Raw genomic sequence first — 16,856 nt, 5'->3', positions numbered from 1 at the left:
ATGCGTACTAAGGACACACCCTGGGAAGGCACGTGGTAGAGGGAGGAGCAAAGGGAGGGGCGAGAACTACTCCGGCGGGAAATTTAAAAAAAAAAAAAAAAAAACCAGAAAACCGGGGGGGAGCACTATTCGGACAGGGGGCAGTATGTCATGAGTGCCGTTGAGCTGAAGTCATCAGCGCAATGGCACACATGACAATAGCAAGGAAACAGGGGAAGGGGCTCAAGATAAGTAGCCATCAACTCACAACGACTGAAGGTCAAGAAACAATAGCTAAACGGATCGCGGAGCACACCCAAGCCATTAGCGCTAATACAACGGAGATCGCCCAGCTGACAGCAATCACCGGAGGAATAGAGAAACCGATGATGGGCGATCCCGGAACGCCAGCGGGGCCTCGCAACCCCTCACCCACCGGCAGGTCAACGTGTTGGACAAAGGGGGGTGACGTGACCGCGAGTGAGGGGGCGCTGACCGGCGCGGGGTATTTAAACCCCGCACCGGCGCGCTCCTGTCACTCTCAGCTTTTTTCCGATGCTGTACCTGCGCTGTGAATAAACCAGAGCCTGTTCCACCGAACCAGTGTCTGAGCATTATTCAGAGGTAGGCAGCGCATGACAAGGAGGATCATGTGTGGTAAATAGGAGGCTTTAATTTATGGAGACTTGCATGGATGAAATTATAATAAAACTGTAACAAAGAAAAAAGTTCTGAAATTCTGAGAGGCCCCTTCCTATTATGAGGCCTTAAACTATAGCTTGTTTATCTTATATCTAAATTCAGCTCTGCAAGCCCTAAGAGAAGAACAGAATAAAAACCTTCTCTGTGACTCTTGGAAAGGAAAAAAATGCTAGCCAGTTTCCTGAATGCTCTAGAATGTGGCTGCTACTAGACACCACTTAAAGGATAGTTAGCAAACCTTTTCTTTGTTGGGGACAATTATTTACCAGCCAAAAGCACCTAGGTTTTACTTAGGCTTCTTTGACTGTCTATTGAATTTACTGTAGTTTCTGACCTTATTCAATTTCTGTCTACTCTTTTTCCAGAAACATGGTTTCTGTGAATCACTTCCTGTCTCAGAAGGTACACTTCTGGAAATGGATGAAACACTCCATGAATTAAACATTCCAGAGAATACCACAATATTCCAGAAAAGGGTCATACCAACTGGCATATGACAGGACCTTAATGACTTTTTTCTTCAGAAAGAAAAGACTTTCCTATTGTAAAATACTTTAATGATCCAGAAAAAAACATTCAGGGCAAAGTACAAATGTATAACGCAGCTTTAAATATATGTACTGAATTGGTATGTTAGAAACATACTTTAGGAACATACAGAGTGGACATCAATCCTAAATAGTCACATACTTCAGGGGGAAAAACCCTAACTCCTTAGGGATTCATTTAGGGGTTTTGGGGGGGGGGCATAACATGGACATCACTTAAACACAGTGTCTTGGGTATTCCATTGCAATTACATACAAGGCAACTTCATGTCACTCTTCCTTATCATGTGGACTGATTCCATGATATAGTACCTCCTGCCAAGGATATTCAGCCATGGCTTAGGAATGCTGTAAGTAATGTGCAAGAACCATGTGAAGAACACACTGCATTTTGAAGTGGCAACATGGGAAAATGTAGCACAGATACAATTTCAAGGAGAATCTAAGGCAGGGGTGTCCAACCTTTTGGCTTCCCTGGGCCAAATGGAATGAGGCTCGAGGGGCCGCTGCTGCAGCCGCGCGCACTCCCTCCTGGGGGCCGGGGAGGGAAGGAGGGAGGGTGCATGCTCTGCCTGCCCCACACCTGGGCCAGCCCCCTGCCTGCGTGCCCGCCTTCCTCTTCCCTCCTCTGCTCGCTTGGTGGTGCCTTGTGCGCGGAGGAGGAGGAACAGCAGCCGCAGCAGCTCCCCACCGGGGGGCGGGGGAGGCTCAGTCACCTGCTGCTGGCCTTTCTTTCCCTCCCCTGCTCCTGCCAGGAAGCAGCTTCCTCTGCGCTCTGCTCTCTCTGACTCTTGTTTTCGCTTTCCGCCCCTTTTTTCTTCCCTCTTTTCCCCCTCTTCTTTTTTTCTCCCACTTTCGGGCCGCGCTTGGCTCTCACTCCTAAGCAGCAGCGGCAGGAGCAGCAATTCCAACAATAGGCACCGGTGGTTGAAAAATATCGCCAAGTAATGTTAAAAGTTTGCAATTTGGGGGGGCCACATTACTAGCCATTCAGGGCTGCATGCGGCCTGCAGGCCATGCGTTGGACACCCCTGATCTAAGGAATAGTGATAAGGCCTTTATTTCATCTGCTGAGACTATGCCTACATCTATATCTAGTCTGCCCTCCCAAAAGTCTTGAGAACTGTACTGTAGTTTGTAAATGGTGCTGAGATTGTTCTAAAATCCCTAATAAATGTTTACTGAGCAATTATATGAACCATAGCATAATGGCATTGTAATTTTGTACTACAACATTCTAAAATTGCTGCTTGAGAATTCTAAGAGTCTCAGCTCCAACATATCCATAGGACATCAAGTAATAACAGCTTTTATACTGGATGTACAGTATGCCTATATAGCATTAGTCCTACACACCTGAAAGAAGCAGATATATTTGATTTTTTTTCTAAGTTAAACCATCTCAGAAAATCATAGTTTATTGTACAAGCCTTCCAGAAATGAGTATCTTCAAAAATCAGTATAGTCAGTGGTGCAGACACATTCTAACCCAGCAAAAGTAGTATCTATACTGTCTTCAGCATCCTCAAAGTTTAGATATAAATTGATTAAAGACTGTAATACAATGGAGTTGCTTTAGTAACATTTCTATATCTTTAGAGATGTTACAGCCTTGAGTTACTCTTAATTTTGATTCTGTTAAACAATTTGCATAATTATTGGGATGGATCCAAATTGGTTTGTATAAAGCAGACCTATTAAAATCAGTATGTTAAGTTATGAAATAATACATGACTGTTGCAAATGTTATTAATTTTAATGTGGGTCTGCTTTAAGTAGGACAAAATCGAAATCCAATCCAATCTGTAGGAAGGTCTTTCTTGGGTTTTGTCTATCATTAGGTAGAGTGAAGCAGCAGATTTTGAGGGGCAGCTTGATCCTACTTCCAGGTGTTGCAGTATTTCTAGAGTAGCTAAACCACATTAATGACTAGGACAGTGCAGATTCAGAGGCACAAACATGCTTTGAAGTAGAAAGGGAAAAGACAGGGAAAATTTTATAATCCTAGGAAACAGCTTGGCTGCTTTAAGGAGTGGTACTCAGGTGCTACATTCACAACTCCATAGGCACCAAAGCACCTTTTCACTTTCAGTGCTCCACAGCTCTCTTAACTACAACCAGCAATCTCCAACATCACAGTTCCTAAAGGGGCTAGAATACACTACCCATTATTGTTACCCAGCATTGTCATAAAGTGCCAGGTTAATGACAGCATTTTCCATAGCTATATCACTTTTTAAAATATTGCTCAGAATGTTCTACTTCTGGATATGCTTGAGTATTACTGGACAGGAAAAAAACAAAAACAAAATGACAATGAGATACTCACATGGGTGCATCTACACATCCACACAGATCCACAATCATATCCTTTTAACTCCAAACAAAAGAAGGTATTTTCTAAAATGCAGTCTCTTTTGCTATATTAATGTTTTAATTTTGTGGGCACATGACCTGAGATCCTTTCTGAGAAGAAACCATTGAATATTATTTTTCTAAAACAAAGTAGTAATTTAGACAAAACAACTCACCCATCTCCCAAAAGTTTATGTATCAGGCAGTGTTATGCTTAAAGATACAAAGGTGTTACAATCACCTTTGCTTTAACAAGATTAATATCTAATCTAAACATATCAAAGGGATATGTTTATGAATTTATAAATATATAGCCACAACAAATAAACACATCCCTTTTTATAGTAACTGGAAGAGTATCATACCTGGGACCCCCAAGCTGTATTTTGCAGCTGGCATCTCTGTGTTGAGATGAACTGTTCACAGCAGCTGTTCTAAAGAGATTTCAGATGACTCTAATCTGCTAGCCTGCTGATCAGTGAATGGCTGCTATAAGAAGATTATGTGGACTATGGCTACCCAACACAAACATTTAATTCCGAGGAGGCTATATGAATTATCTGTAGGCAAAGATAAAGATACTAAATTTCTGTCATGAGGAAAGAGTACTAACTGAAAACCAAGGTATGTGCTGTTGGTTGCTTGGCTTTTCACCAAATGGTTAAATGTGCAGATTAATCAAAGTACTGTAAGCAAAATCTTGCAAATGATGTCACATTGCTTTAGAAGCTGCTTATACAATTTTTTTACAGGACAGTTAATGTCAAAATCTCTTGGTTTGGTTCAATAGTTCTTGTTCTCTTTAATAATGTATTTTTAAGGGAAAAGGATTTCTGGAGAAAAGGTGTGTGGGACCACTTTAAAGCCATTTAGTGCCAGGGAACCTTTCTCAAATTATTTGCTTCATCATAACCTATTCGTTAGGAGTAGACAACCTGGTGTTCTCCAGAAGTGTTGGATTTTGATTCCTATCAGCCCCAGCCAACATAGCTGATGAAAAGGAGTTATGGGAGTTGTAATCCAAAACTTCTGCAGGACATCAAATTGTTTATCTATGCTATTTTGCATCATTAGTAAGCCAAAAAGGTAGAGATAGAATGGACTGCTTAAGTAGGATAGCTAAACAGAAAACAAAAGATTTTATATGTTACAATCCAAAGGCATGGTCGGAAGCTTCAACTGGTGCAAAATGTGGTGGTGTGGGCAGTTATGTGCCCCTAGAATGGCACATGCTACACCTTTGCTTTGCAAGCGGCATTGGTTGCTGGTTCACTTCTGGGTTCAATTCAAGGTGCTGGGTTTAACCTTGAAAGCCCTATATAGCATGGAACCAGGTTATTTGAGGGACCACCTTTCCCTAGTTACATCTACCCAGCCCATCAGGTCCAGAAGGAGGGGCATGTTACAGCTCCCATCTGTTAAAGAGTTCCATCTGATGGGACCTAGGAGGCAAGCTCTTCTACTGTGGCACCTGCCCTCTGGAACATCATTCCACCTGAGGTGAGATTAGCCTGATTCTATTGACAATAGGAAATCCCTCAAACTGTGGCTCTTCAGTCAAGCTTGGGGATCCCAGGGAAATAGGAAGCCCGTGAGAAGGTTAAACTGTGTGTCGGATGCTGGTCCATTCTCCCACTGTCTTATTTATATTTGTGTTTAATTGTTGCTTTTAACTGATTATTTTATTGTACACTGCCTAGAGTCACATCTGTGAGATGGGTAGCTATACAATTTTGATGACAGTCAGACAGACAGACAGACAGATACTCAAGTGAACATGGCTTCTCTGCAGATCCTACAACTGGAGAAGAGCGCGGGAAATGAAATTGATGAAGATTCCGGCTCTGAGTCCCCCATCTCTTCAGCTGGGGACAAACTAACTGCTTGGAGTTTTTCCCAACTACTGCCTTTTTGACTGAGGATGGGTATTGTTTAGATTTAGAACTTATTCCTTTCCCCCCATCTTAACTACTGATGCAGCCTATAACCATGAGTAGACACTTTAGTGAAAATGCCCAACTGCAAAATTAATAGCATATCAGGTCACAATCATGACTCTCGACTGGATTTTCAATACAGTTTGGTAGCCAGACAGTTTTATCCGCCCTCAGATTTACTTATTTATTTAGTGAACAACCAGACAAATGCATATAACATGTACTAAAATGTGGCAGTAGGAGGTGCTAGAAATATGTTATTTATTTTTTGTGTGAACTGGGGGGGTGAAGGTATTTTTGTTGTTCTAGGACCTTCAGTAGCTTGAAACAGTATACTGAAGAAATGAAATTTCTGTATTCCCCTATTGGAGAAATAGCACTGATTGGCTAATGATATTTCCTAACAATCCTCTGTGTTTTGAGATCTGCAGGAGAGCTGAGAGCTTTACACACAGAGCTTCAAAAGGATTTGCAAAGATTGGAGAACGGTGCCACACACAATTGTCTTTAAATGTGATACCAAAACTCTCTATTATTTTGCTAGAATAAACCACTGATTCACTGCTTTGTTCTGCTTCTTCACTGGAGCTATGTACGGAATGTACATTCATTCAAAACAGCAATGGATAGTTGGAATCATATAATTAAAATAGTTTGAGTGTATCTTACTTTGCAATACTGTTGAAGCTAAGCAGATTTCTGCCTATACTAGGTCTGGATGAAAGATTGCCTGAAGGTTAAGATATATGTGAAATTAAAACTTATTGTGTCAGCCCACAGAATCCATGAATTTTTAAAGTGGAGTAGTAAAAGGGCTCATTAGTTCAGTCTTCTCACCTGGAGGTGATTCATGCTTCCTCAAGTTATCATTCCTATCTCTCTCTTTTCTGTAGCGTTATTTATCCCTGCAGAATAGACTTCTACAATCAGACACACTCTTATATATGTTGGAGTTACAGCTTCCAAAATCCCTAGCCAACACTGCCAAACACTGACTGGAAATTTGTGGATTTACAGTTCCAAAATAACTGAAGGACATCAGACTAAGGAAGTTTACTACAGAATTAATCAGCAATGGAACCAGAATAATAGTATAGAAGGAAACAATTCCAGTTGAGGACAACAATTGTGGTTTCCTATAATTTACTGATACATAATTCATTGATGTTTTTCAAATCAACTGAAAAACATCATGCTACTAAGTAAAGGTCAAACACATGGGCAGGGGCTTTTCAAAGCAGTAGGATTTATAAAACACCTCACTGAACTCAAATATGCTTCTTAGTGGATAAGTAGATTAAGACATAAGAAGTTATACTGTATCTATCAAAGATTCAGCAGGACAGTTCATCAATGACCACTGATTTTATTTCCATTGATTAAAAGGCATGGTAAAAAATTCTCATCAATAAAGAGAAAATAAAGTAACTAAAGTTTTCAGTTCAGCCCTCAAATGGTAGATCAGCTGGGCATTTATCTTCATAGATACTTACCTTTAACAGTAACCTGAGCACTGCAGGAGGCTCTTCCTGCAGTATTTTCTGCCAGACAAGTATATACTCCTTCATCTTCTGGTAGAGCATCTTGAACAGTCAACTTTGCAATTCCATCTTCAAAGTCAGAACATGCATACTGAATTGGTTGATCTACAGAAAAGAGAAGGAAAACCAAGAAGTTTGCTGAACTTCTCAGTTTGTACCCACAAGAGTGTAATGAAAGAGTTTTCCTCAAGTATTGACCCTTTCAAACTAAATCTGTACTATGTACAATCATTCACTGTTTGATAAAGCACTTACAATCTCAGCAATAAATTATTACAGAGACCTACAAACTAGGTGAGCAGATTTAAAAACAAAAAAGCACAGTGATACATATAACAGGCTCTTTAGCAGCTAACTAAAACTGAAAGAGATTCTTTCCAAGCATGATTCTGTCTCTTTAGCAAGATTTATTGAGAAAAAAAGGATGACATTACAAGAACTCTAGCAAGTGGACTACTTCCCATTTAGAACCAATGTGACAGAACAGTGAATTTAAACACTGTCTGCCATCCAGTCACATGACCTCCCAAACATACAGACAATACTTGCAGCTGACAACTTGAGGATAGGAAAGAGCTGGGAGGAACAGATAAGGCTTTCATACAGAACAGGAAGAGAAAATTAAAATGGGCTACAGAGCTGGCAGAAAGAAAGTTAATGTTGAATTCAGACGAACAAGGAAAATGGCTAGTAAGCAAAAATGGGAAGAGGCAATTTTAGACTGAAGACATGAAGTTTTCTGGGTGATTCAGGATCACTGAAGGTGATTCAGCATGGATGTTGCTATGCAAAAAAAGAAGACATGGCATGGGGTCAATCTATCCAGTACGGATGCCCAGAGAGGGAGAAAAGGATCCAAAGACCCAAGAAGAAGTTCAAAAAGCTAACTATGAGAGGTTGGCAGCTAAGTTTTAACTGAAGTCCTTGATTAACTCTATGGGGAATTTAGTAATGGCTACACTAACAGCAACAGCCTAAGATAGGCACATAATGTAGTTTTAGGAGAAGAAAAACTATTCCAGGGAATGAGAGAGCTAATCTTGGAATGGTAAAGAATTGGGCCATAAATCAATTTGCTACATTCTACTCTGCTCTGAAGTCAGAAGCAGCAGGAACTGGGGAATCAGTCTTTGTGCTTTGGTTGAATAGCACTTGTCTAGTTAGTCTAGAGAAAGAAAAACTAAACTTTTCTACCTTTGAAATAATATGAATAAAAACAAATTTTGAACTGGTTTACAAGAAGTTCCTTGCACACTTTGATTTGTCTATTGGATCCTAAAGAACCTCCTCACAACCAATATATATTTGGAGAGAGACCTGATTTTATAATAGCCTTCCTGTAATGTGATGGGGAGGCAGGTCTCTTCAGTGATAATGGATAAGGCTGTAGCTGGCTGCTTACATAACAATCTCATGGACTTTCTTTATCAGTCTGGGAACCATTTATTACAACAGATATAGATACAGATATACAGATACAACTGAAATTTAGTTTTATTTGAAATTTAAAAAAAAAACAACACTTCCTTCCTGTAGGGAGCTATCTTTGCTTCATAGCAACTTTGCAAGCTCAGTTAATCTGAGATATCATCCCATGTAACAAGTATCATAGCTCAGTGGAAATGTGAATAAATAACAACAACAACAACAATAATCTTTCTATATATAACTCAAGGCGGTGAACATATCTAATACTCCTGCCTATTTTCCCCACAACAACAACCCTGTCAGGTAGGTTGGGCTGAGAGAGTAACCGGCCCAAAGTCACCTAGCCAGCTTTCGTGACTAAGGGAGGTCTAGAATTCATGCTCTCTTGGTTTCTAGGCCAGCACCTGAACCACTACAGCTAACTGGCTCTCAAAATAATCTATTAATTACATATGACCACCCAGGGTTATGTTGCATAAGATGGGGGTGCTATATAAATATTTTAAATAAGTAAATAAATAATATAAAAATTCTTATTTGTGACTGAGCTCCACAGAATTAAATTGAATGCATTAGTAATCTTATATATTTCCTTGAGGCTATTTTGACTATACTTTTTTTGTGCCTTCAAGTCATTCTTGACCCCTGGCAACTGCCCATAAGTTTTGTTGCCAAGATTTTAGCAAGTGGTTTGCCACTGCCTTCTTTCTATGGCTGAGAGACAGTGAAAGGCCAAAAGTCACCCAGATGGCTTTGAGCCTAAGGGAGGACTAGAATTTGTAGTCTCCTGGTTTCTAGCCTGATGACTTTAACCACTACACCAAACTGGGTCTCTGACTATATATAGGCCTCTGCTAAAGTCTAGTATCTTCCTATGATTCTATGGATCCTGGCTTTGTTTACAGAACTCAAACCTGGACAGCTATTTTAGCTTTCCCTTACGTTATACATTTTTAATCTTGTCTCCTCAACTGGACCTTCTAACTGACACTTTCTGGTATAAGTTCAAGGAGGTAATTAAGTACCATCTGTGTACTACGGAATCTTCTTTAAAAACAACTCAAGGTTATTTGAGGCTTGAGAACCACTGGATCCATGTTTGACCCAATATGGAAGTATTCTAATTTGTAAATTCCAAACATCAAGCTAAAGCCTTCCAACTGAACAATATCATCTTAACAAAGCACTGCTCTGAATTGCACACTAGGCAATACACCATCATTAAGCATGTTGGGCATTAGCAGCCATGAATCAGGAATGCAATTCTCTCGTTTATTTGGTTACAGGCAGCCATCCTTTTCTGCAATGTATCCATCCTTTACTGAATGTAATAGATTGTTTGCATTCACAAGGATATTATAATTACCCAACTTGATTCTTAAATAAAATTGTCCTAAAAGGTATATGTTGAGAAGCTGCATGAAATCTCAGTGTTCGGCTATAGTTTATAACCTAAGCCAAGCCAGTGCCAAACAATATATAAACAACTGTGCGTTGTGATCAGAAGTGAGAGAGATGAGTTATTTGTGAGTGCTGGAATGTGGGAATGAAAGTAACATGCTTATGCCTTGCAGATAAAACACCATGTCCCCCTTTCACTTCATAATTACATATTCCTTACACTTCTGTTAGGCAAAACCATCTTCTGATGACTTAGAACTGGAATTCAGGCTTTAAGTTCCAAAGCCCTAAATGGCTTGAAAGTTAGTGATTTAAAAAAAACAACACCTGACTCTTCCTCCAGGTCTTTTGAATGAACAAAAGTCACAAAACATTGCATGGAAGAAAACTGAGATGCACTGAAGCATATAGTTTTTGTAAGAAAAGTCCATATAGGTTCTTCAGCAATACAATTAATAATATTGATGTTCAGAGATACAGAAATTTATTTATTGGGCTTATTTTTTTATTTATCGGCTTTAGCTGCTGCTCTAATCGTTCTCCATTCTGAGTGGCATATATCCCTGATACCTGTAAATCAGGTTTAAAATGCATTTTGATGATAATAAATGCAAAACAACAACATAAAATACAATAACACTTATCCTTTAGTATAGATGAGTCTTACTGTTCCTATTACAAGACAGAAGAAGAACCAGAGTCACCTAAGAGTAGGACTAAAATCAATGGACAAAAAGCCTCTTCCTCTACGTAAGAGTAGAAAACTGAGCTGCACTCAATATGCATTAATTAGCATGGATGTCTGCCAGGAAGCATGGTGTATGAAGAGTTACTCACATATAGGTGACCTCTGGCAGATACCCCTGCTGAGCAAATGGCCATGGAGGAACATGTCCAGTGCTACTCCCCTAACTTTTCACCCTCATTCACAGAGGCCCCTGACATGAATCACACATGAAAGGGGCTTCTCATTCCCTTATTTCAACAGCATCCCACTCTCATGAACACTGAATGCTTACAATTTTCAACCTTCAGGGGAAAAAAATGAGAAGAGTAGAAAAAGATGGCACAAAGCTTATTTGGTTGGTAATTAACACAATGTTCAAAATTTAAAGCTTATCACCTGAAGTCTATATTCCACTGCAGTAAAGGCTACTTTTTGGAGGCAAGAGCATGAACTGCAGCCTTGTCACTAATGCTCCCTGCTGGACAGCTTTTAAAAGAGTAGCACAGATGCTACTTTTCCTCTCCCTTGTAGAATGTCCTTACAGATCAGACTCCACACAGAGGAATAAATTAAGATACAGTAGTCCTTTTTTAGCAACCACAATTGGGACTGGCAACTTGGTCATTAAGCAAAGCAGTCGCTAAGTGAAACTGTGACTGTGCTTACGATCTTACTTCAGCTTTCCTTTGCTTTACAGACCTGTGAAGGTTGTAAATGCGAGGATTGGTTGCAAAGTTACTTTGTCATCACTGCTGTAACTGTGAATAATCACTAAACAAGACAGTCGCTAAACGAGGACACCCTGTAGTTGGGAATCTTCATGTAATGGAGGTAATTAATCTGCTCTGCTGAGTTCCTCAAAGGTATTTCTTATGTTCATTGATAGGGGCACAGAAAGTAGCCTTTTAGCAAGTCTCAGAACCTGGAAACCCTAGAGGAGCCCATGAAATCACTCAGTAGGCTGGACTGAAGCCATTATGTGGTTTGTTTGGTTTTAGCTCAGTTAAAATGTTCAGCGAAACCAGACGCTGCAGTTTGTAATAAATAATTTATGGCTTAGTAAGAAGTAAAAACTGCTCTGACTGTAGTTTATTCAATAAATCATGATTAAGCAAACCATGGCTTAGTGTGATACATGAACCTAGCCTTTGTACATTCCTGTCAAAAGAGGGGACATCACAAGCCTTTTCTCCTCCCTGCTTGCTTGTTCCAGATCATACACTAAAGTGAAACAAACTGTCCATTTGTAAAATGTGAGGCAAGCTTAGATAATTTGGAACACAGCTGGTTCTTCATGTGCATGTACAAGTTTTTTGATCAAAAAGGTGACCTTACCGTTAAGGAGCCAGGTGATCTGAGGCACAGGTGTACCCTCAACAGAGCACCGAAGGGTGAAATCTTGCCCTTCACTCACATGGCAGGATTTCAAGACCCGGGGAAAATGGGGAGCTACCTCCTTCACTTTAGGTCCTACAAATCAAAGCAAGAGGCAGGTAACAAAACTCAGTGCTAATAGTTGGTCTCAGAAGAAGGTATTCTAGACCAATGACAAAGTTATTCCTTAAAGAGAAGAAAATAGCAGGTGTTTTACCAATGCAACTGAAACTTAGCAAAACTAACTAAAACTTTAATCATTCCTAGTCAAGCACCGCAGAAACAATTCCTATGAACTGAATTTATTCTAAAACTGAGAATGCAAGTTGTTATCTACAAATTATTTGTTATTTATTTATCATTCACATTTCTAAAGTTGCCTACTTCTCAATGACTCTAGGCAGCACACAAATTTAAAAACAAAGAAGTAGAACAACATACAGCAAAAAAGAAAGATAGTCATCCTAGTGAAATAGACATAAAACACATCACAAAGGAACTTCATATCCCACCCCAGCCCAAAGCTTGGGGAAAGAACCAGGTCTTCAGAAGGATGTAGGTAAAGGTAAAGGTTTCCCTTGACATTAAGTCCAGCCGTGTCCGACTCTAGGGGGCGGTGCTCATCTCCGTTTCAAAGCCGAAGAGCCGGTGTTTGTCCATAGACACTTCCATGGTCATGTGGCCGGCATGACTAAATGGAACGCCGTTACCTGCCCGCCGAAGCGGTACCTAGTAATCTACTCACATTTGCATGTTTTCAAACTGCTAGGTTGGCAGGAGCTGGGACTAGCAACATTATTTAGTGTGTTTTATACTATGAAACAGACAGTCCATCTTTTTCTTTTCCCAGATCAAGAAACTACTATGTACCCAAAGTCATTTGAGGATACTTTGAAGCTAAAAGGTGCTTACTTTTTACAGTCAATAGCCACCTGGTTGAAGCCTGGCCTCCAGGGTTGAAAGCTTTGCAAGAGTAAAATCCACTGTCTTCCAGCTGGATGTTTTTCAGGCATAAAAAATGGACCCCATCTTCTTCATATATCAGGATGCTGTCTCCTGTTTCCAGAGGGGCTCCTCCCTTGAACCATTCAACATTTGCCTTGGGCTTCCCTGAAACTAGTTCACCACAGGTGGATTAACCATGGAGATGGTGCTCTGAAGCTTACATTTTCACAACATCCTAGTATCTTTCTTGGCTACCAGCATTTCCTAGCTTTGCCCTTTAATGAGTATCCATAATTGTTGACACTGCTAAAAAGTTAGTTAGATCAAAAAATACAGATTGGATTTTACAATCATAGTCTTAGTTGCGGAAATATGATATGACATGTTCTTTGGAGAAAGTTGAATTTGAAAATTTTTACAGAAAGAATCAGGGCAGAACTTTTTCTTGGCTCATCTAATTGATCTTAATCAACAGACTTAAAAAGATTTTATTTACCTGGATTCAAAGGACAGTACTACAGAATGAGATATATTTTTGCAAGTTTTCCTTCAGATTTTTTTAAAATGAAAACCGTAAATGAAAAAAGTAACATCACATTATTTTTCAGTTTTTAATTTTCAAAGTTAAAACAAACCATTATATAACATTAAAATCCACTGGACTGTGCTTGAATTTAATTAAGAGAGTTAATGATATAAAAACTTTAAACTCATTGTCCTGAACAGTTGAAACATCTTCCCTCCTATGAGTTCGCTATCTTTGTCTAGTTGACATGCAGGAAGGATATTTTTGAATGCTCCTCCATGTAAAAGAACAAGTACAGCGTAACAGTAGTTGCAAACCAACTCTCTGCTAATTCTCCTAGATTCCTACTTTCTTTGGAACATGGGAAGGCTGTAATGGATGTCATTTTCCCTGTGATGTCTAAAGTAATCTAATCCAATCTATTCTATTCCCTCACGCTTCTGTATGCATACACATGTGTAAGTAATATGTCTTTCAGATTTTATCATCAAATTCTAATCCTGAAAGCAGGGATGTTATTTAGCCAGTTTGAACTGTGTGATCCGATTGCTACATTTTTTTTTTCAACTCTTCTGTTGGCTTCCTCCTGAGAGGGCAGCATGCCAGGTGCTGGAATTGAGCATGTACACTACTCTAGGCAGTCTGAGTACTATGCCTCTTGCACTTCATCTCCTTTTTGTAGGAGAAGACGAAGCCTCATGATGGGAGGCTGGTACGCTGTGCAACTTGAAATAATCACACCTCATAGTTACAGTAAGTGCAGTCATTCGTCTGTGCTTGGGGTGAGGGAAATAAGAGGCCAATCCATGATTGCCCATGTTAGGTAAAAACCCTGCTGGAAGGATCTCAACCCGTCAATGGTAAAACAAAACAAAACAAAACAAAACCCTTCAATATTGCTGATGAGATGGCCATCCAGCTTCTGTCTAAAAATGTCCCAGAAAGGTATCAGTAAGTACCTACTTACCTCTGCATCTAAATGTAACCTCTTCTCCTTCTAGTGCTTCCTGGCTTTGAGGCCGACACTCAAATTGAGGAGGGATCCCCTGGATCTTTCTATCTGCTATGCTCTTCTTTAACTGAACACAATCTTCCAGTTCTTCAGTGGTCAGATTATCTGGCTTGGTAGAAGAACCTGCTGCCAGTAATTGCTTTGTTTTTTCCCCATTAACTTCCTGATCAGAGGAAACTGCCTTCAGTTCTGCCTTTGGTCTAGGCTGTATTTTCACAGATCGAAGAGTTATAGTGCTTGATGTTTTTTGCAGAACCTGATGGCCTTTTCTGTCCTCTTTAGGTAGCTCTCTGCTGGGTTCCTTCACTTCTTGCAATTTATTCTCTCTGGCTTCTTTGGGTGAAGCAAGGTGAATCTCCCTCTTCACAGATGGCCTTTCTTTGGGTTCAAGCAAAAGCTCTGTGGTAGTTGATTTGAGTTCTTTAGCTATCCCATTGCTAGTGGGCTTTTTGAACTCTGAGGTTTCAACAGCTTTGGTAATAATGGTGGATTTTGTAGCGGCAATGGGTTTTGCTGATGTGCTAAAGAGAAAATACTTTCTTAAGCCAAGAGAACAATTCATAAAAGTAAATTTATTTTTTTAAAAAACACTTGCTTAATGTTAATTTTAGGTAGTTCATTTGATTTCTGTTCCATGATATTGTTTCACATCAAACGTGTATAATATTTTATGTAAAAGGAACAGAATTTCATTCTGACATGCTACTTCTGTGTGAACAAGATGATCAGGGAAGGATGAGGCAAGCATTTGAAGATTTGACCCTACATCTGTAATCTGAATGCTACAAGCCACCCATTATAAGGCCAATGCATATATTATGAGGCAAAAGCAAGTAAAAATCCTGTGTTTTGTCTTTGGTATCTTCAGTTAAAGAATTTCAGGAAACAAGGCTTGAAACATTTAGTTCCACTGTAAGTTTAATGGGTGAGGTTTTTAGGAACAGGAACAGAAAACCTCTACAACAGCATACCATACTTTTTTGCCTACTCAGCTAGCGATATCCTTGTGTCAAGGTTACAGATTTTTTTTTCTTTACTGAGCTATGTTCCCTAAAGCTTCAGATATGGTGGTGGAGGCATCATGGGTACTTTAATGTTGTTCTTTGCCATGCATTCTGTGGCAGAGTCACTTTAAATTTTAAAGTAAGTGCAGCAAGATAATTGAAAGGGATCACTGAAAGGGGCAGTCATTGCCACATTATCTTGGCAAGGCAGCAACTGTCCAAGACCCTTTAGATAGCCATTCATCACTATTTCATCAGCTACAGTGGGGAGATCTTACAAATGTCTAGCCCTCTCAGAGGGTCACTGTTAACATTCTCTTCTGCTTCTCTAACACGAGCAATCAGGGAATAGGAACTCAGGTACTCCAAGCAAGTTACATCTTGTACAATTCAGATCAATCATATCCAGACCAGTGCAAGGCAGCCAAACAGAACGCATTTTACTCAACTTCACTTACCCATTGTGGTTTCAAATTTGGACTGTGCACTCTTCAGAAATGACTAGGAACAAGCACTCTGAATCTTGCACAAGAGTGAGCACAGCACCTCTTAGCTATTCATTAAAAAATGTGTATTTAGTAGACTTCTGTATGAGCCTGAAAAAATGCTGGTGCTTTCAGAGCCACATTTTTGCTGCTTTAATAATTTATTAAAGTAGCTGCAGGTTTTTTCAGGCTCCCGAGAAAGCTTTGAAGAATAGCAGAGAGGTGGTGTGCTTGCTTTAAGTCTGAAGCACTACTTCTAAACCATATACAGCTCTATTCCAAAGGCTTTGCCAAATGGTTTACAGCTGGGGTCAGCTCCTTCACTGCAAAGGTTAAAAGGTTCTAAAAAAGAACCAAAATCTCAGAAGTGAACTAAATTGCAAGACCTCAGTTTTCTCACTGGAAATCTCAATAGAGTGGGTCACTTCTAAAATTTTTTATTATTACCTTTAAAAACTTTTCTTGGGCCTACAATTTTGGGCAAAATCACGTAAGGGTGCTCACCGCCTGAAAGAGATCCCTCTTACATAGTGCTCACACATTCAAAAGCTGAAATACTCCATTGTAGGAGCCCTTCCATAACCACACACCATTTTGGATCTCACAGATTCAATGATATAAAGAATTCATTATCATACAGCAGGTAAGCTGAAGTTTTAAACAATAGTGAGCTTTGTTATCTGTATTCTTTTTAAAAAGTAAAAATCAAAATAAAAGAGGAAGAAATGGAAAATACATACCAAAGCGGTTGAGAATATACATCCCTTTTCACAGAACCTGAAATGGTAAAGGATTAAAAATAAATACTAGAATTTCAAGCTGAAGTACAAATTGCAGTTTGCTTTAAGATAGAAGAATTGTACTTCCTGATATTTGGCCTTACATTAATTTG

The 16,856-nt window shown here is 39.5% G+C and overlaps 1 protein-coding gene across 3 annotated transcripts in view; it reads right to left on the bottom strand.

The window, feature by feature from the left end:
- The window catches only part of MYLK (myosin light chain kinase), a 392,661-nt gene that overhangs the window by 117,444 nt on the left and 258,361 nt on the right, over positions 1-16,856 (bottom strand). For 2 of the 3 annotated variants that reach the window (XM_063288774.1, XM_063288777.1), the window contains exons 7-11: positions 16,705-16,741; positions 14,431-14,996; positions 12,905-13,108; positions 11,954-12,088; positions 7,015-7,167 (exon numbers count right to left, since the gene is read on the bottom strand). The exons of the other annotated variant lie outside the window; for it this stretch is intronic. In XM_063288774.1, the coding sequence (XP_063144844.1) occupies positions 7,015-7,167; positions 11,954-12,088; positions 12,905-13,108; positions 14,431-14,996; positions 16,705-16,741 (1,095 nt within the window). The remainder of the gene's footprint in view (positions 1-7,014; positions 7,168-11,953; positions 12,089-12,904; positions 13,109-14,430; positions 14,997-16,704; positions 16,742-16,856) is intronic. 3 annotated transcript variants of the gene reach the window in all.

This window comes from Candoia aspera, chromosome 1 (genome assembly GCF_035149785.1).
Source record: "Candoia aspera isolate rCanAsp1 chromosome 1, rCanAsp1.hap2, whole genome shotgun sequence".
NCBI classification, from domain to species: Eukaryota; Metazoa; Chordata; class Lepidosauria; order Squamata; family Boidae; genus Candoia; species Candoia aspera.
This window is presented reverse-complemented; position numbering and strand designations above follow the sequence as displayed.